The sequence below is a fragment of the Sceloporus occidentalis genome, unplaced genomic scaffold, assembly GCF_023333645.1.
Source record: "Sceloporus occidentalis isolate IW3139 unplaced genomic scaffold, rSceOcc1.0.p SCAF_3, whole genome shotgun sequence".
Taxonomy (NCBI): Eukaryota; Metazoa; Chordata; class Lepidosauria; order Squamata; family Phrynosomatidae; genus Sceloporus; species Sceloporus occidentalis.
In genome coordinates, this window is record NW_028316983.1 from 57710588 (window position 1) to 57737610 (window position 27023).

The 27023-nt window shown below is 41.9% G+C and overlaps 1 protein-coding gene across 7 annotated transcripts in view; it reads right to left on the bottom strand.

The window, feature by feature from the left end:
* Positions 1–5526: 5526 nt before the first annotated feature.
* Positions 5527–27023, bottom strand: part of CNTN2 (contactin 2) — an 86456-nt gene continuing 64959 nt past the window's right edge. The window contains exons 14-23 of one of the 7 annotated variants that reach the window (XM_089514546.1): positions 24798–24918; positions 21784–21942; positions 21519–21668; positions 20009–20079; positions 16632–16866; positions 15831–15946; positions 15406–15592; positions 12657–12769; positions 12082–12250; positions 5527–9030 (exon numbers count right to left, since the gene is read on the bottom strand). In XM_089514546.1, coding sequence (XP_089370672.1) covers positions 8921–9030; positions 12082–12250; positions 12657–12769; positions 15406–15592; positions 15831–15946; positions 16632–16866; positions 20009–20079; positions 21519–21668; positions 21784–21942; positions 24798–24918 — 1431 coding nt within the window. In that variant the 3' untranslated portion in view covers positions 5527–8920. Of the gene's footprint in view, positions 9031–12081; positions 12251–12656; positions 12770–15405; positions 15593–15830; positions 15947–16631; positions 16867–20008; positions 20080–21518; positions 21669–21783; positions 21943–24797; positions 24919–27023 lie in introns of those variants that run through there. The other 6 variants (XM_089514547.1, XM_089514549.1, XM_089514548.1 and 3 more) reach the window with 6 other exon arrangements.

The following is a 27023-nucleotide window of genomic DNA, read 5'->3' on the forward strand; positions in this document are numbered from 1 at the left end:
TGCATTTATATTAACATTTTTTAAAAAATCAGCAAATTTTTTTTTGCGTGAACTCCATTTTTAAAAAAAAAAAAAAACAAAAACACATGTCCTCCATTTGAAAATTTTGTCCTACATTTGTCCCGGTTTATTTATTTATTTAATTTTATTTAAAAATTATTTAATTATTTATTTTTTGGTTTCGGCCCTCCAGTTGTCTGAGGGACAGCAACCCGGCCCCCAGCTCAAAAAGATTGCCTACCCCTGCACTAGAGCATGCATTATGGGTTTTGGAGCCAGGAAAGAGCTTGTCAGGTGTGTGTAAAGGACAACTGAATGACCACAGACTGTCGCTGCCTTCATAAGTGTTGCTAGTGGCCACTGACTTGCTTCCAAAAGAGAGAAAGAAGGAATGGTTTCCAACAACTTACGGGGGATGTCACAACACACATCAATGAAGTTCTTAACATTCCTTGATACTTTAAATCAGATTATAAAAACTACACAACCACCAGTGGTATTTAAAGAAAGGTGGGTAAAATAATCCTTGCATTTAAAAAAAAAAAGTGGATGTAAACATATTAAAAAGTGGATGTAAACATGAGCAAAATTGAGTAAAAATTAATAGTAAAAAAGCACAATGGTTGATGTCTTGGTGTATACTTGATATCAAAATAACTCCCAATTAATGTTGCTTATCAATTCGTTTTTCTAAACACTGTTATGAATCACAAAAATGCTGTATTGTTGTATTAGTGTGGTGTGTGCGTGTAACATGAACATACTCTTGGATGCATGCATGTTTGCTCAGAATGTATTTAGGACTGCAAGCTAAGCCCATTAATTTTTTTTTTTTTAAGAATCAGAATCAGAATTGACTTCACCGTCTTTTTATCAACAAATTCACTCTTCCTTCTCTGTCTCCAACAAAAGTGTTCTTTATTGTTATGATGATGGTGGGAATCCTCCTAATTAAAAATTCTTAACATGTATAGTGCATTACAAAATACAAAAACACTATATGGCGGTATTAGTATCTGCTGTTAGTATTTGCCATATTGCAGTTGGGAGGGCGATGTTTGAGTGTGGCTAATCTGCAAGCACCTGGTGAGCTGATGGCATATGCACAATATAAAACAAGGATTTCCTGATTTAGGACTCAGCCAAGGGAGCAGTGTGATTTTGAGAGCTACAGTTGGAATAAGTAAAATTCTCAAGCTCTTCTTACACTAACTCTCTCTAGTTCAGAAACCCTTGCTAATCTGAAAATCACCCAGACATCTACCAGCAGATGTTGATGATTAACTTTCTGCTCATCCCTGGCTTAAAACACCAATACAGTATAAAACCTGAACATGTACTGCAGTTTTATTTATATTTGATAAGCTGGCATATGAATGTAAATGTAACAAAAAGAATATATTTTAATGAATGAGAAGAAATAATACAAACTATAAAACAAATGTACATATAAATATATACACAAATACACATGAACGCACACACATAAAAGTAATTTCACAGGGCTATGATCATACATCATAACTATTCCTTTTATGTTTTAAAATACTGATTTTTAAAATTGATTGGTGTGTATGTCTCCAGAGTGACACTCATGGGAACAAGGCCAACCTGTAATATGGGCAGTATTTACCATTCAATGTGTCACAGATAAATTCTGCCAAGTTCATGCAACTGAGAAAAAAATGCATGAGGGATGCATTAACTTCCCACCAATCCAACCTTTCCCCCCTTCACCTGGAAACAGAAATCTGAAAAAGGTTGAAAGGTATCTGGTTTTGGCAAGCCTGGTTCTGCCCCATTACATATGTGACAATGGGTTGTTTTATTAGACACTGTTGAAAGTGGTTTCAACCTTTGATTCTTGAAGTATGCTAGACTTCATACTAGAATACAACAAGGATACATTTTTTCACTTCACCAGAACCATTATTTAGGGTTGCATATGTAAATCTAAATAAATTCCACCAAAGCACATTTATACACTGCACAAATGCCTAACTCTTGCATCCTTTTAGGTAAGGGCATGTACTTATCTGGATTATGCAGGAGAATGCAACTTTCTCTTCTCCATTTTGTTCCCAGAGCACTTGACTTTTAAGGCACCCTGGTTGAGTTTGCTCACTGCTGCCAGGCTATTTGGCCTTTCAAGCCAATAGAAAGAGAAAACAGTCAAGAAGTATTCTGAATGGGCACCATTTTGAAACCACTTTGGAGTCTTCAATCTGCTCCTTATCAAATGGCTTAAATCCAGTAAATAGTCCTAACTAAAACAAACCCACTTAATGAATGGAAATTACATGTGTTAATTTGCCAAGTTCCTATTAATTCAGTTGGCCCAAATAGTTGGGATCAACAATTGGATTTTAGCCATTAGCTTTGGTTGAATCCAAAACTAAAACAGAAAGGTAAGTAAACCTCACAATACAGGTTACCATTCACAATACAGATGAGATGCCAAATTTAGGAGACAGTGGTCTCTACATATTATGTCCACAGTACAGTCAAATAATCAAGTATTTCCTAGTTTGCAAATCTAGTCTTTGAGCCACTTGCTATGCAATACTCAACTGAAATATCCAACAGTCCAAGACAAGATACAGTAGTTAGGTGTTTATTTTGTTACTGCACCTTTTAAATAATTTTTTACCATATATAGTCATCTATATGTCTAAAAAATTATGCCCAAAAATTGACCCCAAAATTCTAGGTCAACTTATTTATGGGTCAGTATGGTAATGTGCTCTTTCAGATTTCCCCATGCAGTTTCTTTCTTTCTGTCCTGATCCAAGGAGGGAGTCATTGGTAACTGATTGACTGCTGTTTCTTTAACAGTCTCTCACCCACCCATACGCTTTGCTGTCTTGGGAGTGAAAACTGAAACACTGAAGCCTCGTATTGATTGCTGCTTCCCTCTTGTAACTCGCATACACACACTGAAGGAGCCTCCGGTTTTTACACTCGACCTAACCCATGGGTCATGTCAAAATCCATAATTTTGGCCCCAAAACTTGCCCTTGACTTATACATGAAGTCAACTTATAGTGGAGTATATATGGGTAAGCCTGGAAAAATTACATCTGGAATCCTATATAACTAGGTTGTTACGTAACTATGGTAGTTAAGTAGCTCCATGGTGAGTCCCGGCCTGATCACCCCAGTCCCTGTTTACCTGTTAGCAGCCACTGTGATCAATGGGGTTCTGTTCCTCTGTCATTCAGGAATTGGCAAACATTTCCACCTCTTCCCATAAGTGATTTCCAGTGCGACAGGAAGAAACAGGAGCCCTGTCGCAATCCCCCCCCCCCCAGCATGGGAAATCACTTGCACATTCTGGGGGGTAGGGATGGGTGGGAAGAGGGAGTGGGAACCATCAGCTAGCTGCTTCTTGAGTGATAGGGGAACAGACTACCATCAATTACAGAGGCTGCTTCCTGGTAAGTAAAGATTTTTTCATGGTCCCTACGCATTCCTTAAACTATGACTGCACAGGAATTGTGAATATCAAGCAGTTAAGACTGTGTAATCTAGGTTATGCATTCATAACTTCTATACAGGATAACTGCATTTTTGGACCACAGTTCCCAGAACATCTTCTCCCAACCAGTTTGGTTATGACTACAGGATTCTAGGAGTTTTAGTTCACAAAAATAACTTCCCCACACTCCAGTTTTCACTGCCAGGGATGGGGAAAGATTATTGTGGGATTTCCTGCCTTGAGTGCCAAAATAGCTTGACTAGCTTTAGATAATATGCAACTGAGTGGACACGGGACACCATTTGTTCTCCTGCCTTAGGCAGCAAAATATCAAGGACCATCCCAGCTACTTTTTCTCCACACTTAATTCTCTCAGAACAAAGCAATTTAAAATGACAACCTAGTTTGACAAACCACTCAGCCTTACACAGAAGAGGAGAAAATAATCAGGATCGCCCTAGGAGGGAATATTAGAAGCTGTGATGTGAAAGTGCTTTAACACTTACCTATAGTTTCCTTGGCCAAAAAGGTGGGTATATACCCACTCAGGACAGTGCAAAATAATTAGAGAGGAAGCTCTTACACATCATATGTACTGCATCCTAGGCATAGAAAAAGTGTGTTCATGTTTTTGAAATGCAGATGTATTATTTTCTATGTAGTAAAATGTGTAGAAAATGCTCTTTTTTTGCACAAATTAACTATGGGCAAATTATACACAGATTAAATCCCCAACTGTAGTATTTTCTGTGCAGGAAAAATATTTCAGTGCAGAAATATTATTTCCTGTGCAGAAAATACAGTTTTCTGCACAAAACAACCATGTGCAAATTTTGGGCAATATAAGTCCTGAACTGCAAAGATTATTCTCAGGCCAGGATTCTTTTCATCCACAAAAACTCTAACTCTAACCATTTTTTGCATATTTACAAATATTTTGTCTATCCCTAGTCCAGGCTATGTGACAGATCCCCATCACTTACTAGAGTCTGAAATGCACAGAAGAAGCCCTTCTTTGATACCCATCACTTTCACAGGTATGGTTGATGGGGTCAGGAAACAAGGCCTTCACTATGGCTGTCCCTAGGCTCTGGACCTCTCATCCTGGGGAGGCTAGAATGGCTGCCTCCTTGCTGCCCTTCCATCAGCAGGTGAAGACTCTCCCCCCCCCCATTTTTATCCCAACATGTTTTTAGAACTGAAATTTATAAAGGAAAAGACTTTTAAGAGGGTGATGTAATACTTTAAGCTGTAAAATTTTTAAAGTTTTTAAAGTGTGTGCTTTAAATTGTTTTAATAGTATTAATAGTTTGATTCTATTTTAATGTTAAACTTTTGTTTCTTTTTAATTATATAGCCATCCCAATTTTGAGGAAAAGGCAGGGTCTAAATAAAGATGATAATGGTGATGGCAATACTACTATTACTCGATGATGATGATGATGATGGCATAGAGCCGTCAGCATCCTGTCTTGATATATAGAGCCAAAGTCAGTTTTAAAAAGGCAACAACCATATAAACTTCTTTTTCTCCTGGAGTTAATTTTCTAACATTATAGTGTGAATTACATCATGCTTAAGTAGATCTCTCATATGCCTAGACCTTGCTGGGATGGCTGCCACCACTGACCCATGACAGCAAGTAATAGCATACATAGGAAGTCACAAGCATGGAAGATGCGAGAAGACCATCAAATCCATTAAGGCAACATTTTCCACAAATTGTCTTTTAAGACTCTAGTCCAGTATGTTATAAGGAGACTAGTGTAAGGAAACTAATATTACCCTGTCCTCTTACAATTCTATTTCATCTTAAAGCCTAGTCTGGGCAAAGTAAGTTTTCCTGGTCTACCCTTAATATAACAGTGGAGAACTAGATTTTAATAACCAGAAAGCAGGAGGCCCTTAAAGGCAGATAAATACTATGATTGGAGTTATTACTGACTCTCTTTGGGGCTGTGCTTGCAGCCACCCCTTTTACAGCCAGGTCGGGGCCATGGCAACTGCACACTGTGCCCCTGATCTGGCCTTTGCAGGGCACAAAAAGGAGCCGCAAAAAGCAGCTCCTTTTTGTGCCCTGCAAAGGGCATGATAGCTGCAGCGCTGCAGCTTTACATCTCTCTTTCGGTGCTGTGTCATGTGGACACAGTGCCAGAGGAGTACTGTGATGCCGCACGCAGTGTGGTGCAATGCATCACTCCAGCCTGGGGGCGTAGCCAGGGCGTGCGTCGTGTAGACGCTACGCCCTGACTCCACCCCCAACCTGGTCAAAGATGCTGGTGTGCACAGCCCCTTTCTGAGTTCAAAATTATGCACTTTCACTGTTGGCCATTTATGACTTAAAGGCACATATATAATGGAGTTTCTTGGAAGGTGAACATATAATGGAATTTCTTGGCAAGATTTGTTCAGAAGGCGTTTCCCTTTGCCTTCCTCTGAGGCTGTGAGAGTGTGACTTGTCCAAAGTCATCCAGTGGGTTTCCAGGGTGAAAAGGGGATTTGGACCCTGGTCTCCAGAGTCATAGTCTAACGCTCAAACCACTTTGTTGACTTTTACAATACAATAGTGCAATTAATTATTTGCCTAAATAACCTAAAGGCACCAGATTCCATCTGACCTTGGACCTTGGTCAGCCCTAGTGAGTACTCGGATGGAAGACTGCCAACAAATATCAGGAGCTGTAAACTATATTTCTGAGGAAGAAACTGGTAAAACCACATATTCCTTGTCTAAAAAAACTCTATGAAATTCATTGGGTCATCATAAGTTGACAGGTGATATGAAGATACTGTATGCACACACACACACACAATGATCTATCACCCTAGTTATGCTGGATCCAACAGTTGTATAACTATGACCTTCAGTTCATCCATCCAATTAGCTTCCCATCGACCCAATCAACATATAGTAGATGTCATGATAACTATGAAAAAGGATACCAGTCAGGATAACTATGTAATACTTGCAGTATTAGAAGAAGTATGCTTCTCAGTACTAGTTGTTAGGAAATGAGAGGATGCTATTTCCTTTGGTTGAAATCCAGTTGTTAGTCCCAGTAGAGGAGACCTGTGTTGATTTCTCAGATTCCCCCTCTAGCAACTGGATTCAGACTCTCATGTCTTTACCCCTGCACTAGTCCCTATTTCCACTCCACTCCCTACTCTCGTTGGGCTTTAGGCCCTTGTCGCCTGTTTGTAGACTCCCCATTGAAACATGTGACTGGCCAATATGGGAACAGAATACTGTACTGGGTAGGACTTTGGTTTGATCAAGCATGGATCTTAACATTTGCAGGCTAGAGCAATAAACATTTCTATTTCTTGATGGTGTAATAAAGAGCCATAATAGGATCCCCAGACTAACCTTATGGGAAAGGGTGGTGGGTTAAAAGATACTGGAAGATGAAATCTTTTCTTCCTTAACCTACTATTCTGTAGATGTAAAACATACTGAGGAAGATCAAGCATCTAGTCACATCTGCAATAAAAATTAACAACTAGAGTAGGAGTACAACTAAATCTGTAAGCATTCTTATGCTTATGTTCAGGTGTTCAACGGATCTGGCACCTAATTCTGAAAATGATCTGTAAGTATAAAGTCTAATTTCTAGTCATCAATCAGTTCAGCAGCCATACGTGTCTTGAAAGCTAACTTAAAGATCCAGTGGTGGATAAAGCTCCTCCTCAGACAGAGATGTAAATCTTCTCTTATTTAATTCTCACACATGAGTACAAAAAAAGGGGGGAAGTAGTAGTAGTAGTAATTTCCTCTCTGTTAGGCAAGATTAAATTAATTTGCCCAAAAGCATTGAGTTGTATAGAGCATTTTGCACAAAAACACAAATGGCTGAGATCCTGCATCATAAGCTGTGATGCAAAACATTATGGTGACTAAATAATATTGCTGACATAATACACAACTTTCTTAGAGAATTGTGACAATGAACAATGGGGCATTATACAAGATTTCCTGTTGTGCAATTGGGGATCTCACTACACAACGAGGCAGTCATATCAATGAAACACTGGATAGATGATAATTGCATGTCTATTGGGTAGATGCAACGAGGCTTTTGCAGTAACTTTTTTGCATATACCATATTCAAGGCTCACAACCTGCATGTGAAGATGGGACAGCAAAATTCTCTACTCCATCTTCCCTCTCCTTTTGTGTAAGACTCATCAATTATTTGCAGGGCCACCCAAATACAGCTGGATGCACAATGACAAAGGCATCCTTCAGAACTTTCCTGTGGATCTCTGGTGGCCCTGGACAATGCTGCTGCTGTGTATCTGCCAACAAGGAAATGATCAGCTGCTCTTCCCCTGCCCTGTGCTGTCCACCATCCACTAAATGGTGGTATCTGGGGAAGCTGCAAAGACAAAAGGTGAGTTTCGAGGCAGCATGGGGAGGTGCTGAATTCCTTTCTCCACAAAAATCCTGCAAAAGATATATACTGATGTTATACAGCATATGCTGCAAACAGGATGCCTGCCCAAATGTCCTCATTACCTGATCCTGAACTTGTTATGTCTTTCTTTTCAAAATTCTAAGGAACAGTGGGGGTGGGAGGAATCTGAAGGAAATAGACCAAAGGTAAAGACAAGATTTGGTAAATGCATTTTGAGGATATGGGGAAACGATTAGTGTTGCATCTATTGGAACAGCACAGATATAAGGTTAGAAGCGATACGTACAGGGCAGCAGAAGCCAAATTACAAGGCAACTGAAATCTTTTTTGGATTCTCCGATGTGCCATTGGTTTTCCCCTTTTGCCAACCCATCCACAATGTTCCATTGTCTTCTCCTGTAGTTTGGGTTGGGAGATGGCTGCCAGTCTCCGTAGACTTTGTGAGCTTCAGTCAGCTGCCTTGAAAGGAGATGATTGGGTTAATACTGCCACTCCGTAAGTTCCTCTCGAACTATGAAAATCAGAGTCTCTGGTTCAAAAACTGTCTGTAGCTGGAATGATACGGAACATGGTCATCACTGTGAAAATCTTCCCCTAAAAGATGCTGTATTTATTCTGGTTTGGTTTATTTTTTAAAAAAGGAAAAAAGATCAAGTTTTAGTAGTCTTGATTACTTTTGCACATGGCTTTGTAAGGCAGAAGAATCTACTGAATACAGTAATATGAGAATCCAGTTTCCACATTTCATATGGAATTCACCCTTTTGTTTATTCATTTTAAAAAATCTTTGATTGGTTAAAGACTCAAATCCTGTATGAAATGTTCTATTTTCTAAAAAAGGAAAGAAAGAAAAGCTATATTTTCCTCTTGAGTTCTTTTTTTTTTTTTTACCAGCCACTCTCTACAGTGCAGCAGTTGTGGTAGAAATTTAGAGTAGAAATTTGTAGTCCTAATGGTCAACACTTGACTCACTCCGGCTAGATTAGGAGGAATCTCATCCAGTAGCCCTCCATCATAGTGGCTGGCATCAGAGCTCCAAGGAGCCAATCAGGGCAAACATTATTAGTGAGTGAGTCAGGGCAACTGCTGTCTGTGCTACTGGACGGCCTGCAGAATTTTCCACCATCATACTTGTGCCTGTAAGAAAGAAATAGCTCTGCTAAGTAACAAAGAGACTAGGGAGAAAAAGATCTTTGTTTTGAAAAAACAGGAGGTTTGGAGGTTCCTGATACTTTTGTTATGCATTACCTTAGTGCAGCATTTATAGGCTGTACAGAACTTGGAAATAATTACTTAAAATTAATTTTGTTACGCATATTCGTTAGAATTTTCTACAATACATTTAAGATTCATTATTGTGATCTTTAAAATGCCAATAACAACCAAGATCCAGTATGTTGGTGTAACTTACATTTATAGTATGGTAGGCAGCAGCACAACCATCAAGGAACTGGGAGTGACAACAACAAGGGAGTGGCAGCAAAAGCCACCCAAAACAGGAGATAAACTGCCCTGGCAGCTCTGAACTACTTGACATCAGGGCAGCTTTATCTGTTGATAGATTTTGGATCCATTCTCCTGCCACTATTATCCCTTGGTCCAAAATGTACTTGCATTAATCTAAATGCAACTTCCACCAGTGTAAGTCACCAAGAATCCAACCACTGTTAACTGTTTTTGAATTAGGATTCAAAATTAGGATTAGGAATCAAAATTCAAAATCAGTATTAAGATTCAAAAATAGCATGAAATTGACATTTCATGTTATTTCAATGTGTTACATTTGAGTGGCTATTTAGCATGGAGTTAGGATGTTTTTAGTAATTTTAAATATTTTTCATTCAAGAATTAATGATTTTATTCACAAGTATACCAAATTAATTTCATTCATTCATTTCAAAATACTCTTAATATTAGCAAGTCAGATATACCAATTTAACTCTAGTGAATTAGTTGGGCTCATGCTTCCAAGCTCTGCTGCTGCACTGAGGATAGACAGCAAGTGCCAACATAGCAGTAGTCAGGACTACCCTACTTGTAGGACTGACTCCAGCACTGATATCAGAGCGCCAATTCATGAACATTTTTTAGTACTGTGACACCTTTTCAAATATTTTTGGAAGAGCTATTCTTTCACTTTTTTCAGCTCCAAGCACCTTGTCTCAGAAACACTACACTGTCATGATTCTTTGTTGCAGCTACTGACCTCTTACAGCTAGTGGTAAGTGGTAAATTATGAAGTGCAGGGGACTCATCATGACAGTCCCTATAGCCACATGTCTCAAGTCCTGAAATCCAGGAAACTGTTCATTCATATCAACAAAACAGTTTTAGCGCTTTTCAGCTGTACTGAGATCTAGTTCTTTGTAAAATTAATGGATTTTAATTGTTCATTCAAGACCAAAGCCAATCAAAATAATGTGCATTGCAAGAGGGATAGAGTCGTAACAATATCTGGCTGCTGGGAACACACACACATAACCAGCTACTGTGAGGACTGCTGCTAAGCTCTAAAGGGACAGGAAAGCATCATGGGGGTGGCAGATTACACAGTCATAAATCCCTAGTGTTTCAACACTGCAAGTCTTGGCTCCTCTACACCAATGTGAACAGCAGATGTGGACAATTGTGTTTGGGCTGGGGGGCAGTTTTTAACCCTGCATATTCCCTGGAGGCTGCAAGAACACTTTTTTTCCAGTCTTTTAGTGATGTGGACCTTCAGTTCTGGCTGATCTTCACCTGTTTTTTTCAGGTTTTGTGAGGTTGAAGGGTTGTGGGAAGCAAAGCTATCATATTTTAGAATAGTTTTGTGTAGTTGGGGAAGGGTTGGACCAAAGGTCTGTCAATTTCTTTTTTTAAAATGTAGAGGTCTGGCACTTTTGTGGAGGGCCCCAAAATTGAGTTGGGGCTGCACTGCAGCCAGCATATTATACTAGTTTACAGCTTCCCATTAATAGTCTGATTTCTGGGTGTGCCCATGTGACCTTCTCAACTTCATTTTCTTAAGACTTTGCATAACATTTCATACTGAAGCCCAGGTCTTAGCTTGATCATGAACTCATCATAATAATCCCCACAATCAATAGGATGGCTGCAAAAAATCCACATTTCTCACATTGCTACACATGGCCTCCAAATATGTCCAATTTGTGGATGAACCCAAACTCCTAGTGATATTGTCAAATGTGTTATTCTCACAAACCCACAACCTTATTATTATTCTCCATCTTGGAATATGGTCCAGAGAAGAATTCAAATACTTTTCCCCATCACCATGTATTTCCCAGGAATGGTAAACTGAGGTTCTTGATAACTATAAAAAACAACAACAAACAAAAACCAACAACAACATGAGATGGGCTCTTCTGTCTATCTGCATGATCTCTTCATCACCTCTCTACCAAATCAAGAATAATTTGAGAAACAGCCAGAAACAGCTGGCTGGTGTTCACACATGATATATAAAGCAGGGTTGTGTGCAACTATATGCAATCTACAGAGGTCACCTTTGTGGCCCCTTGCAAGTTCTGCCCTCTCCCTAATTCCCCCTCCACAAAACATACTGCTGCTACCACCATACAAAAATGAGAGAACCATCATTGGGCTCCTGCCAATGGGAGGCCAACTCTTCTGGGAAAGAAGTCATGTAGAAAGAGTCATTGTTAAAGTTGTGATGTTAAAAAGCCCAATGATGGTCCTCTCATTCTTATATGGTGGTAGCCACAAAAGTGTATGTTTTGTGGAGGGGGAATTAGAAAGAAGTCAGGACCAACAATGGGCCACAAAGATGATCTCTCTAGACTGCATATGGTTAAAACCTTCTAACCCGCCAAGTGACCTAGATGACAAATTACTTAAGGGAAGTGTTCGTGCATGCAACTGTAGCTTTTGGCCGCTCAGCCAACACTACATGTGTCCACTGGGGCCACAAATGCGTCCCATCCCTAATTTAAGTGTAGTATTTGAATTGTTATTGAACATCTAAGAAACATAGAGAAGGGGAGGAAAACTGATACTTCAGCATTCATTTGTTATTTTTTCAACAAAGGCACAAAATCAAGTCAAACAAGTGTATAAACTAGCCTGTTTTCTAAAGGTAAGAGATCCCGCCACCTTGAAACTGCTGGAATATAGGTGAAAAATGAAGCCTACAAGTAGGAAACGGAAAAAAGAGAAGAGCAAACGCACCACTGTTTCTCAGGATGCGCACCTCTACTGGAACTCCATCTCCACCAGGACCAGTTGTCCTAATTTGCACCACAGCAGGAGTGGAGTCTTCTGGAACTGGAATCTCAATCCGATTATTGTTGGCTATGTACAGGATAGGAGCTGAGTGTGAGTCCGGCTGGTACAGCATCTAGGGACAAAGGCATTTTTAGCTTGTTGTCTTTTGTCATCCCCAGAAATTTACGTACATGGCATGTCTGTTTTCAACCCCTTCTTGTTAAAAGCGCAGCCTGATCATATGCAAAAATTATTTTGAGATGAAGTGTCACAGACTTCAATGGCATTTAACAAACATATAGGCAGAGGGTTTTAGCCTCTAGGCTGCAAACAGATCTTGAGAAAACACAGTCCAACAGGTGCAGGGCAGATGTGGTGCAGAACCTGATCTAGAATGAATGGCGCAGCTGTCCTCCCACTAGATAAGCAACCTATATTTTTTCTATCGGGGCCCCTACATTGTACTGATTATCTATATTGCATTTTCAAAACTAAGAATCCCTCAGCCAGAGAAAGAACTTGTTACAAGTTACAAGTACCTTATACCCAGTGACAGCAGACTCATCTGCTTTGGCAACCACGGGATCCCACTTGATGCTCACACTAGAACTGGAAAACGTCCAGGAGATGTTGCCAGGTGGCCTTTTTGGTGCTAGAAGATGCAAAAGGGCAAAGAGATATGCTCAGCCAACTGACAACAAGCCAGAGAACTGTGGGAGAATCTGGCGAGGTAGCAATTTAATCCTTCACTTTTTTTATTTTACCCATTACTCCTTGAAGGTTATCTGTAGACACTCAAATTTAATTTTCCTGCCTCCTGGGACAATGTCTAAAATTTAAACATGTCTGCTCTGTATCCACAATATTGATTTGTGTTTCTGTGATGAGGAAGTCAAGGAAGCCTTTAGAGTAGAGAGGCAAAATTTGTCACTTGATAAATTTATTTTATTAATTTACTATACAGTATTTCTATTTTGTCTTTTCTGCAAGGAGTTAAAAGAGCTTTCCATTCTTATTCTCACAAAACCTATGTAACTTTAAAAGATAGTGAGTACCCAAGATCACCCAATGAACTACAAGATCAAGTGGGATTTGAACCTAGGTCTCCCTAACACTAGTCCATCTATCTAAGTAACACTATACAACACTGGATGCAGCCACCAACCACCTATAGTGGCTTCCTGGATCTTCCACAGCCCACCTTTGTTTTGGAAGTGCCTGGTAAATTTTAAAAAATCCACATGTTCATAAGGTCTTTGGTAGGCTGCAAAATATGGCTCTTGGACTTTTTCTATCTTACTGGTTCATGCACTGCATACTATTCATTCTTCCCCAGTAGGCAGGGCTATCATATTTCCAGATGTGGTATCAGGAGAAATGATGAGAGAATCAGTCTAAGATGTTATATAAACCAAATAAAACACCTATAGTCTGACTGAGCATTTATGTTTAATTTAGAGTCCATGGATTTTCAGAGTTTAGTAATGCATATGATGAAGAAGAGTTCAGGTTTCACATTTAGAGAACTCCTTCCACCTCTAATTATAATGAACATTTTCAATAAATGGCAATGGCTGGGATCCTGTATTAGCTATTTAGTAAAGTATACTTAACTAAGTGACTTCTACTGGCCCAACCACCTCAACCTGATGGAAATATCAAACACCTGCCCTCCAGTCACTGGCAGAATGACCTCCTTCCCTCCATCCAGAAAGTGATTTGTGGTGTGGTGGAGTAGGGGGCAGGAGTTATGATTGTGGTAATAGTTTCACAAACATGACTAAGTAGCAGTCATTAATATGAAACGGGCATTGATTATTAAATTGAGCTAACTGTTTTATATTCACAAATGCTACTTAGTCATGTTTGTGACACCACTGCCACAATTGTAAATACTTCCAAACCTACTCTACTGGGCACCAACTGCACAGGAGAAGGAGGTCCATTCTGCCGATGACCAGAGCATTAGGGAATGACATTTTCATCAGGTTTGGGGGAGGGGATTGGGCCAGGAGATGTTACTTATTTAAGTATATTTAATTGAACAGCTGATAGATAATACTGGCTCTGAATTTTATGTTGTAAGAAGCCAAATTCCTTACATGTATTGCAATGTACTAATGATGGAATGTCTATAAAAACCAATACACCTTGACTATGTAATGTCTATGAAAGAAAATGTGCCTGAGGAACAGCCACAAGGAGTATTTAATTGTGTAAATCAACTTTTTCTCCCTTAATAAATATATGAAATGATGATGAAGCTGCATGTTTATTCTCCTGTCACATAAATTCCCTGAGAATCCATATCTTAAGAGATTCTTATGGGGAATATTGATGTTGATCTGCCAAGCAGAAGACACTGTTCTTTACAAGCTTGAGAACTGAGGTGACCAAAATAATGAACTGTAAGAAGAAGAGCCCTCCCTCCAGTCCATCTGCCTTGGTCCAGGCCTCAGAGGGAGAGAAGAATGCTGGACCTGATCCCCCCCACACACACCATTCCCTTCTCTTTTTGTGTCGTGTCTTTTTAGATTGTAAGCCAGAGGGCAGGGAACTGTCTATTATCCCTTCTGTTGTAAGCCGCCCAGATTCCCAGTGATTGGGCGACATATAAATAAATCCTATTATTATTATTATTATTATTATTATTATTATTATTGCTACTGTTATTGTTATTAAGGAACTCTAGGCAGATATATATTGTCAACCATAAAGCAAAGAAACTTTAATCCCTCCCCAAAAGAATGGGGTGGGGAAACCTGCCAACCAAAGTAGGAATAGGACATGCCATATGTAGTCCCCAGAGAGGCCCCCATCACCAAAATAAAGTCAGCCTAAATATGGACAGTCCCACTCTGAGAACCTGCAGGGACACAACTGTCCAATTCAACAATTATTGATCTCCCCCATACCCTTTTTGCTAGGAATAGCCTTTTAAAAAAACACAGCTATATGTGATCTTCTGGTCACTTTCTTTTTCAAAAAAAGGGAGCAGTGGCAGCCCACAGAAGTCTGGGTGGTGATGAGTGCAGCCCCTGAGGTTGCCCACTTCTGAGCTAAAGGGAGTTCCTTGTTATCTCTTCAATGACCTAAGAGTGATAAGGACATTTTTGATTAGAAAAACACACCCTGTACATGTGTAAATGGGACTATAGTTTGGCAGGTCAGATGAACCTTATAACAAACATAAACGGGCTCACCAATTGAAATAAATAAATAAAATAATCACAGGTGTTACACACATTACACATTATACCACTTTTCTTTAATCTAGTGCTTACTTACGGGGCTTTGTTGTCATGAAACTTGTGGGAGTACTAGGTGGCCCAGTCCCTGCTCGGTTGTAAGCTCTGACAGCCACATGGTACTTCGTGTTTGGGTGGAGGTCTGTCACATGTGCTGAGTTGACAAGGTCTGCTGTCCTCACTCTGTCAGCGGCTTCTTCTTTGTCACCATGCTTCCAGTACCGGATCTGAAGGCAGCAATATAAAATGATCTGAATTCTTCAGGTACTGAAGTATTTTTTATTAAATCAGTTGGAATATTTCCTAGGAACAACCTCTGCTGCCTGCATCCAAACAGGGGCATCCTTGGATTCACAAACTGCTATAATTTCATCCAGCCCAAACCTTTTTTCTGGGCCAGGGGTTTGGGCTCTCAACCTGACCCTCACTCCATTTTCTCACTTAGTTCTGCTTCCCACCACTTACCTCATATCCCAGGAGGACTCCATTCATGTCACCGTTTTCCACAGGATTCCAAGTAATATCCATTTCTGTAGCCATAACACTATTGACTGTAATGTTAGAGGGAGCAACTCTTGGTTCTGTCAAAGTAAAATAATGGCAATTTATTGCAAGGCGTGGGTGAGAGAGCCTGTAATTGTAAGCAATTTCTATCCAGCTTGGAAATATTTATTAGGCAAATGCTCCAGAGACTAGAACGTGGAACAATGGATGCAAACTACAGGAAAAGAGATTCCACCTCAACATTAGGAGGAACTTCCTGACAGTAAGGGCTGTTTGACAGTGGAACAAACTCCTTTGGAGTGTAGTGGAGTCTCCTTCCTTGGAGGTCTTCAAACAGAGGCTGGCTGGCCATCTGTCGGGGATGCTTTGATTGTGATTTCCTGCATGGCAGGGGGTTGGACTGGATGGCTCTTGCGGTTTCTTCCAGCTCTACGATTCTATGATTCTAAGAGCAAGACACAGAGAACCATGCAGGACACATCCTCTTATTAACACAATATCTGAAGTTACCTTGGAAAAACAAGAGAGGGGAATTTAATTACAGCTGCTGCCACACTGCAGAATTAATATATTCTGACACCACTTTAACTGTCATGGCTTCTTCCTATGGAATCCTGGGATTTGTAGTTTGTTGTGGCACCAGAGCTCTCTGACAGAGAAGGCTAAATATCTCACAAAACTACAAATCCCAGTGCATAGCACTGAGCCATAGCGGTATGAAACTGTATTAATTCTGCAGTGTAGCTGCATCCTACAGCTTACCTTCTTCTGCAGAGTGTACAATGGATACCAGGCTTTCTGGCCCTTCTCCTTTAGTGTTGAAAGCCTTGATCTTCACTTCAAATGGTGTATAGGGTGCAATGCTCTCATTACGATAAACATAATGTAGTGATTCTGCATGGAGCACAGTTGCAGTCTTCCAGACCTGAGTGCCTTCCTTTCGGAAAGCAAGCTTATATCCAAAGCCATCTCCATTTTGGTATTCCCGCTGCATTGGCTGAGACAAAAATTAAGATCAGAATGAAATTACGATCCAACAAAACAGAAGAAGCCAACAACATCAGTCTGGGTTTAAAATTTTACATTCATGTCATTCATGTGCTACAGGCCTGTAACTTACAGAAATGACATATGTACCAGAACAAATGAGCAGAAGGGCAACAGAGATTAAAATCTGGGTTCAGTAGCAGAAATTGAAACCAAGTAGACCTGTTAAAATATAGAAATAATATTCACACAGAATACCCACTGAGCCTTTTTTGAGATCTAATAATAGCAGCATATAATCAACATCCACATTAATATACACATACACTTCATGAAACTTCCTTACTGACATACTTATCCAGGGGTGTCATTCCCACTACGATTAGTTCCGAATCCTGATTTGATGTATATGCCCCTTGTTCCTACTGGAAATCGATTCTGATCCTCATTGGATTGATTCCAGTGGGAATAAAGCAGAGCAAATGCAAAAAGCCCAGGGTTTTTTTTGGTAGCAGTTATTTTTAGGTTCTTTTGAGAAGAATTAGTTCTGACGTGATTCCTAACAGTGGGAACGCCAGATTAGAATCTATTCCTTTTCTGAGGGAGGGACAAATGGCAGAGGGTTGTGTGCCATCCCTCCCCAGAGATAGCACACATATCCCCAATGCTGCCTTTTTTGTTTCGTTTTTTTAATTTAAAAAAATTAAGCGAGAAAGCAATAGATTAGTAAAGCAACTACTTTCTGAACCATTCTGTTGATTTTTTGATTACTTTTACTGTTAAAAAACCCCCACATGTGTTCCCCATCCACCTCCTCCTCTTGGGTCCCTTCCACGAAGAGGAACCAACTAACCATTCCAGCCTTCTCCATTACGGAGCCCCCTGGGAAGTCCCCCCCCAGGGAGCCGGTGCCAGTGCTGGTGCTACTCCCCTTTTGTAGTGCCGGCTGTGGGGTTTTTCTGCAGGCGCTGCCTTTTTTGTGTGGTTTAGGAGGGCTCCCTGCAGCGGCTGGAGCGTGGACTGCAGAGCGCGCTCCCAGGGACAAGTGCTGCCTTGAGGAGCTCGGGGCAGTGGGTGGAACACAGCCCACAGGGCTTCTCTGCTGGCACTGCCTTTTTTGCGCAGTTTAGGAGGGCTCCCGGCAGCAGCCAGAGTGTAGGCACGCTCCCGGGGGCAAGCGCTGCCCTGAAGGGCTCAGGTGAGTTGGGTCAGCAGAGGAGGAGGGCCATGGAGAGGCTCCAAGGTGCAGGTGAAGGACTTCGACTATGAAGGGGCCTCACAAAGTGGAGGAAGAGGAGGGGGCGGTGGGTTGCCATGATGACTGACACAGGATTTTAATGTGATGCAAATGGGACAACAATCGTGCTAAAAAAAACCCAATTCCACATAGAATCCCTTTCCGTAGAGAGAACGAGGGACCTTCTAGAATTGACTGACATAGTGGGGCGGAGCCAAATCGGAACATGGGTTATTCCACCAGTGGGAATGAGCCCCACGTTAATAACAGAAATTGTAGGCCTACCTTGTTCATTATAGTCAACAGTTTAAAAACAACTTGCCAGTGGCAAGCAAGCCCTACACAGCCTCAGACATTTAGAACTCATTGTGTGGAGCTCAGCCACTCATGTTGGTAGGGGAAAAGAACTAATCAGAGGCTTGGTCCTTTCTGTGGCAGGTTAGTGAAGGCATCTTTGGGTGAAAGAAAGTTGTCCAGACTTCCCTATTGGATTATGGGTCTCAGGGATAGGAACAGAAACAACAACTGGACTTGATCGGCTTTCTTCTTTAAGGATTGGGGCTTGAGTGGAAGGTAAACAGATTTAGGCTTCCTGGAAATAGAGCAGCCAGAGGCAAGCTAGACTGATTGCCATGCTTCTGGGGGTTAGGGGTGTCTCACTCTTGCCATGCTGAAAAGGAAGCAAGATTACATCTGGTTCACTACACTAAGCAGCTCTGCTGCAGATCAAAATTAAATCTACCGTGCTATATAAATAAAGCATAATAATAATAATAATAATAATAATAATAATAATAATAATAAATAGTTAATAAAATGACCCTTAGTTTATCCATACATTTTGTTTCTGTCTCTTTATCTTGAATGAGTAGGAAAATATATAACAAAAAAAAGTCAAATTAATGAATCCTCAGAGAAATTCACATCACAATGGCCAAGCTCCATTTAAATTTCAGTAGGATAGGACAGGGAGCACTTGCTGGTGGAGGGCACATTTTGGTAACATTCCAGTGGTAATTGTAATGAATGCTGTAGCCCAAGAGTAGGGATCATCTGGTTCACGACTGTATGCACCCCCAAGGTTATTTTTGCAATGCAATGCCTAGATCCTTCCTGGTTCCTCCCACTTCCACCCTGTACCCTCCTGCCAGGGAAAAAATGGTGAAAAAAGGAAAACTGATGCTCTTGGAAGTTTCTAACAATGGTGATTATCCTTTTTTGCAGATAATCACAGAAGTGATTATCCAGAGGTGCAAACTTTATAACAAAAGCCTTTTTTGACAAAACTGGTGGATGTTTGGGGGGGTGGGGGGGGGTAAGTACCAAAAGAGCCAGTGTTGGGTAGTAGTTTGGATGTTGGACTAGAACTTCAGAGACCAAATTCCTGCTCGGCTATGTTAGCTCACTGGCTTTTTATTTTGTAAGCCACTTTGTATCCCAATTTTGAGGAAAAGTATGAATAATAATAATAATGTGACTGCAGCCTAATAGGAAGACAAAGACAAACCTCCTCTGAACAAATCCTGCCCAGAAAACCCCATGATACATTTGCCTCAAGGTCACCATAAGTCAGAAAAGACTTGAAGGCACACAAGGATAACAGTTGCCAAGTCATTGGAGTTTGCCTATTCTTGCTCAAGCCCTTTACTGGAACACAGGAATAGTTATTTTATGTGTGTGTGTGTGTTTGTGATTTCTACATTATTTTATGCATAGGGCATGTAATAGTCAATATAGTTTCAAGGACCCACATTAACATGAATTGTCTTTATTGCTATATAGGTAGGGAAGAGGCATCATTCATCTTTCTTGCATGACTCTTTTGCTTATTTGCCTATTCCTAGGAGAAACCCAACTGTCCTCCTGTTATTAACAAACTGAGAACTATTTCAAGGGGAGCCTATGATCAGCTTACCGTCCAATTGATGATCAGTTCTCCAGGTGCTCCTCCACCTCCGCTGAGCCCAGATGGTGCAACAGTTGGAGCTATTATTTTTCCAAGTTAGAAGGATAGAAATCATGTTAAATCAGAAAGCCAAGCAATGCTGACAGAATGGCACTACAGAAAAAGTCAGCAGTCATGTCATGAAGGGTTCACAGATCCCAGTGATAGTTTTATTGGACCAACTAAAGAGCACAATGTTGCACTTTTTAGCTGGTCCTATAAAGCTGTTGCTGTTTTGTGGATTTTGCATTTTGCTGTATTTTGCTGCATGGCTAACAGTTACCCCTGAATATGTTATTAAAGTAGAAATAGATTTGTCTTCTGATCTTTTGACTGTTAAATATAATTATCTGACAAAATTCTCTATTAGCTACTCAGCAGTGTCTCCCAGAATGACCACACCTTCACTTGCTGAGCAGGAACCACTGTGATTGGCATGTGTCTGTACTCTTGTTGATTGGGAAGCAGCTGACTGGCATTTCCATGAGCCTTCTTGTGAGTGATCTCCAGTATGACAGCCAGAAGCAGTGTCTATGTTGCAATTCATCATTGTACCAGAGATTGCTTGCTGGTGGGGGAGTGGAAACATCAGTAAATTGCGTCCTGATCCCTGGAGGAACTGAGCACAGTGTCCAATCACAGTGGCTGTTGTCTGGTAAGTGAGGACTGTGGGACTTTCAAGGTCCCTCTGTATTCCTAAAATTAGTCACAACATTTCACATTTCAACACTATTTGACCCCATCCGGGGGGGGGGGGGTGTCCTACACTCATCTATTCTCCCCACCTACAGGCTAGTTTCCAAAGCCAAACTGGTCTTACCACTTCATTTCCATACACATTGGCTAGTTCCCAATGTCTTTGTTCACTAATGACCATAGTTAAAACTGGAGTTGCTACTTCATTTCCATACCGAAAGGATTTTGAATTTGAATTGACTTTCTCACATACCAATGGCATATACATGTCTGTCCCTGGTTTCCACTCTACTAAATGCATCTGAGGAAGTAGACTGATGTCTACAAAAGCTTATGCTGCCAACCTCTTTAATTCATTTTATTTTATTTTATTTTATTTTATTTTATTTTATTTATTATTCAGTTAGTCTCAAAGGTGCTACAAGATCTCTCTACATACTAAGACATGAATATATAACTCTAGGTGGTACATTTGTTAACTGCCCTATGGAATTCTAGCCACCTATTTTAAATACTTTTGCCATTTCTAAAGAAACCCAAGAAAATACACAATAAAAAGGTCAGAATAACTATTGCTAAACCTTTAAAGGCTATTTACAGAAATGTTATATTTTTTGTGGCAAGGTAAATGCTATGTAAAGTATATGCCCATAAATTTAAGCAGCAGGGATCTAGTAAAACTAGAGCAGAATTTTTACAAGATGTTCTTTTATTCAGAGGATTCTGACAAAATCATTCACTTAATCTCAGACATTTCCTCTTTTAGTTAAATAGATGCACTCACCAGCTTCTTTGGTACGGATTTTAGCAGATGACATACTGGGCTCTCCAACTCCAAGGATGTTGCTGGCCAGGACCCGAAATTCATAATCCATCCATGGAATAAGATTGGCTACTTGGGCTGTTTCTGAATTACCTTCAATATTTGCAGGATCTATAACCCAAAAGCACAAGAACAGAACAAGTAGAGCAAGCAACACTAGAAGGAGAGATGTTAAGCATAGTACTGGAGCTTGTGGAGTTTGGCCCACTGCCCTAAAGACACTTACTGGTGCGCACTTGCTTCCATTTAGAGAAGATTGGAGTGCGGGCCTGGATGACATATTTGGCTATTGGGCTGTGATTATCAAAGCCTCGACTCCAACTCAACTGCACAGTGGTGTCCTTAATGTTTGTGACTACCAGCCCCCCAGGAGGTCCTGGTGGTCCTACCAAACAGAAAGAGCAAAAACAGAAATTTAAAACAATAAAAACAATTTAACCGAAATAAAAGTATATTTAAAAGATTGACAAGCTGAAACATATTTAAAAGGTTAAAACAGTTTAAATGTGTACAGTGAGCCTTCCTTATAGGCAGATTGGCCATCTACGGATTTGAGCATCTGTGGATAGAAAGCCCATACTGTCCCCATTGGGGGCATGTATGCTGCTGCACTGCCACTGGGGACAAAAGTCCCTCCCCCCTCCTTCCTTACTTCCTAACCTCCTTCCTGGTTTCCTCTGAGGCTTCTGCCCCGGCTTGGCTTTGGAGGCTCTGAAACCCAAGTCATGGCCTTGACACTGGCTCCCTCTGGCCAACGGGGTTCCAAGGGAACTGGGACCAGGGCTTGGGTTTCGGAGCCCAGAAGCACCATCCTGGGTGCTGGGCCTGGGGATGGGCTCCGAGACTCAAACCCCAGCCCCGGCCCTGGCCCCTGCCCTGGCTGACTGGGCAGCAAACTCCACCCCCAAAGCCAAGCTGGGGCAGAAGCCTCGGAGGAAGCCAAGGAGGTAAGGAAGTAAGGAGGGAGGGAGGGAGGGAAGGAGGGGGGAGAGGGGAAGGACAGAGGGAGGGAGGGAGGGAGGGGGGACTCCAGTTCCATTTTTACTAATGGCCGCTTGGTCACGTGGCCATGCTACCATTAAGGACAATGGGACTTGAGCATCCACGGGACTAGAGTATCCCCTGTGGATACTAAGGGCCCACTGTAACATGTACATTTTAGAATACATAAATTCAGCCCAAATGGCTTTTAAAAAGCTTTGTTTTTACTTTGTTTCAGAATGAGTGTCAACTGAGGCTCTACAATTGAGAAGGCTCTCTCCCATGTCCCCATGCAGTGCATTGCTCTTTATCTGCTCATTTGTCCTTTCTGGAACAATTGTTAATCCAATCTATGATTTGACCAAAAATTCCAAAGTACTTAGGATAATTGAAGCCAAGTCTGGTTGTATCAGAATGCTCAATATCATGTAAGTGTTCACAGGGCTGGAATGGAAACCCTCCAATTGCTATAGTTGGCCCTCCACATTTGCGGAGGTTACGGCAACAAGACTCCTGTAAATGTGGAAAAAACAAGAATAACCCCCTTCCTGCAGCAGCCATTTCTGGAGTGGGAGGGATTTGGGGAATGGAGGGTTCCCTTCCTCTGGCCCTTCCTGCCCAGGAAAGGCTTGGGAGACGCTTTTTCCAAGCCTTTTCGGGGTGGAAGGGGCTCGGGGGAAAGGAGCACTCCCTTCCTCTGGCCTCTTCCACCCTGGAAACGCTTTGGAGATGCTTTCCCAAGCCATTCCAGGGTGGGAGGGGTTCAGGAGAAAGGATTACTCCATCCCTCTGGCTCCTCCTGCCCTGGAAAGGTTTCACATACACTTCTCCCAAGCCTTTCCGGGTGGGAAGGGCTTGGTGTTTGACATCTGTGAATAATCAAAACTGCAAATGTCAAACCCACAAATGTGGAGGGCCAACTGTAATGTGCTTTATTTCTGATAATGGTATTTAAATATTGGTATTAAAGTATGCAAAATTTGCCAGCCTATTACATTCAATGATGCATCATGAATTGTTTCTGCTCCTTATTTATTTTATGACTTACACCAAGGTGGAAATCCTACAGGCTATTTGCATATCCAACATTATTTGTGTTTCGGCTGGGAGAAAAGGGGAGAATCACCTTCAGGTGTAGCAATTTTCCTTCTAATCAAGCTACAACCTTCATCTTTGTAAAATTAATTTTTTTAATAATAAAGATGGAAGAGGACTTCTGGACCCTTCTGGTTTCAGTTTGTTTCCTTGTTTTAAAAACCCTGGGATGTTGATTTGGTCTCTAGTGGGTCCTTGGTTTGGAAAATTGGGCTGTGGAGCAGAGGAGCCTGCCCATCCCTATTCTGAGGGGCTGGGTTTGAACTGGCCAATGTGGAAGGCACCAACAATCAGTGAAAGCTCCAATGGAACGAAGAGGTCAGGGACTTGATCTTTTTCACTCCCCTTTTCCCTTGTGTCAGCTCTCATGCTGCTCTGACAGCTTTTCGTGAAGCTGCAAAAGGGTGGAGGAATCATGAAGATACTTTCATCATGAGTGGAACTCTGCTAAGCACTATTCTGAACCCAACTCATGACACTTATACTCTCTTTTACGATAATTTTTCACAGTAGATAACAACAACCAGAACAACAATATTTATTTATAATAGCAATAGTAATAGCAAGTACATTTCTATACCACTTATCAGTGCACTTAAGCACTCCCTAAGCGGTTTACAGAGTGTAAGCTAACTGCCCCCAACAATCTGGGTACTCATTTTAGCAGCCTTGGAAGGATGCAAGCCTGAGTTGAGCTTGAGACCTTTTGTTGGTACTGAACTCACAACCTTATGGTTTGTGAGTGAGTGGCTGCAGTATAGGCATTTTAACCACTGCGCCACCAGGGCTATAGCAATTAAACTGTTTAAACAATTAAATAGGCTGGCCCAGCTCCATCAGGGCTAGCCTGAAGAAGAAGAGCCCTCCCTCCGGTCCATCGGCTTTGGCTGGACCTGATGCCCTCCCCCCCCCCCCACCATCCCCTTCTCCTTTTGTGTCGTGTCTTTTTAGATTGTAAGACTGAGGGGAGGGAACCGTCTATTATCCCCTCTGTTGTAAGCAGCCCGGATTCCCAGTGATTGGGCGGCATATAAATAAATCCTATTATTATTATTATTATTATTATTATTATTATTATTATTATTATTATTAAACTAAGCACCATAAAACATCACAGAATAATTAAAAGGAAAGAAGGGAGGGAGGGAGGGAAGAAGTAGTTACCTCTTACAACTAGGACAGCTGATTCCGAAGCACTGTCCACCACTGTCTGGGCTGTGCAAGTGTATCTCCCAGCATGTTTCAGTTGAGCATTCAAGACCATAAGGTCTCCAATATTCTCTTTCTAAAAAAGGGAATGAGGAACTACTGTCAAAACCAAACTGAGGAGATTACCGCATATCGTTCTCAGAATGTTCTGCACGTAACGTGATGAGAATGTTCCTGGAACAGATATTACCGCATTGAGTAAACTGGAACGTGATCAAAACGTGAGTGGAACGCATTTTACCGCACAGCGCTTCCTTTTTCTTGAAACTGTTCTCAGAACGGTTTGCTGTATTACATTTTGTGGGCTGTGTTCTGATGACGTCGCCACTCAGTGGTTGGACGGCTCGGGAGAGACGCTGCTCCCAGGAAAGAGGAAAAAGGGAGGCTTGGGCCATGGAGCTCGCCTCTCCTGAGTCCCTCGGCTTACTGAAATCCCTCACCTCCCTTCCCCATAGGAATCAATCCAAAAACAGAGTTTAAAAGGAGCAGCGAGGCCTATGGGTCTTCATCTGGGGAGGCAGAGGTTGCTTGGCTATGGGGATGTCCTGCCATCTCTCTCTCTCCCCTCTTTCCCCATAGAAATCAATCCAAAAACGGAGTTTTAAAGGAGCAGTGAGCCCTATGGGTCTTCATCTGGGGAGGCAGAGGTTGCTTGGCTATGGGGATGTCCTGCCATCTCTCTCTCTCCCCTCTTTCCCCATAGAAATCAATCCAAAAACGGAGTTTTAAAGGAGCAGTGAGCCCTATGGGTCTTCATCTGGGGAGGCAGAGGTTGCTTGGCTATGGGGATGTCCTGCCATCTCTCTCTCTCCCCTCTTTCCCCATAGGAATCAATCCAAAAACGGAGTTTAAAATCTCTCCCAGATGCAGACCCAAAGGGGAAGGGAGGTGGGGGATTTCAGTAAGCCTAGGGACTCTGGCTGCCGCCCCCCCCCCCAGCTTGTCTTCCCTCCGAAGGGAGTCCGAGGATTCTCTTGGGAGGGAAGGAAGGCAAGCCCCTATAAAACGTTGGGGCTTCATATGCTGGCATATGTTTGAAGAAAATAGGATAAAACCTATGTAACTTGATGGGCCAAGGGCAGAGTCCCCTCCTTGGCAGCCTGGGTTTTAAGGGAGCTCCACGGAGGTCCCTTCAAGCGGAGGGAAAGGGAGGGGACTGGACCAAGGGCAGAGCCCCGGCAGCCATTGCAGCTCTTTAAACCGGTTAGAAAATAAGAGTCCTCTGCTGTCATCTCATTTCCCCTTTTTGGCAGCTTGACACCCTTTTGCTCCTGTGTGTGTGCATGTAATGTGTGCCTTCAGGTTCTGAGCTTCCCTCCCCGCTTTAACTCTTGTCTGGCTCTTTGCTATGGAATTCTGGGAGTTGTTTGCTTGCTTTTGTGTGGTGCTCCAAACAGAGGAGCTTTTGTGGGTTCCCTCCTGGAGGGAAGGAGGAGAAGGTCCTGGGCATCCCTGCCTCCTGCATTGTGACAGCACAGGAGCCCCACTGGACATGACACTAGAGGCCCCCCGCAGAAGCAGCCAGACCCTCTCCCTCTTGCTCTCTGCTCTGGTCTCTTCTTTCCCTCTCTCTTTCTCTCTCTTTCCCTGCTTTCCTCTTCTCTTCCTTGTCCCACCTTTCCTCCCTTTTTCCTTCCTTCCTTCCCTCCCTCCTTCTCCCCCCCCTCTCTCGCTGTCTCTCTCTCTCTCTCACACACACACACACACACCTTCCCTCACTGCAGTCGCTCGCCTGCCTGCCTCCCTGCCTGTCATTCTTTCAGCCAATCAGGAGACGGAGGAATGAGAGAACGGATTTGAGAACGGATAAGAATACCGCTCACACTTCTGTTGGAACGTTCTCATCACGTTTCAGCTCGCTGGGAACACATTCAATCTGTACCCTCCTAGAACACATTTGGAACACATTTCCCATGACATTCTTGCAAACAAGCTTGTAAAATGTGGGCTAGACAAAGGAACTGTTAAATGGATCTGTAATTGGTTGACCGGCCGAACCCAAAGGGTGCTCAACAATGGCTCCTTTTCATCCTGGAGAGAAGTGACCAGTGGGGTCCCACAGGGCTCTGTTCTGGGCCCAGTGATATTCAACATCTTTATCAATGACTTGGAGGACAGAATTGGGAGCATACTTATCAAATTTGCAGATGACACCAAATTAGGGGGAATAGCTAATACCCC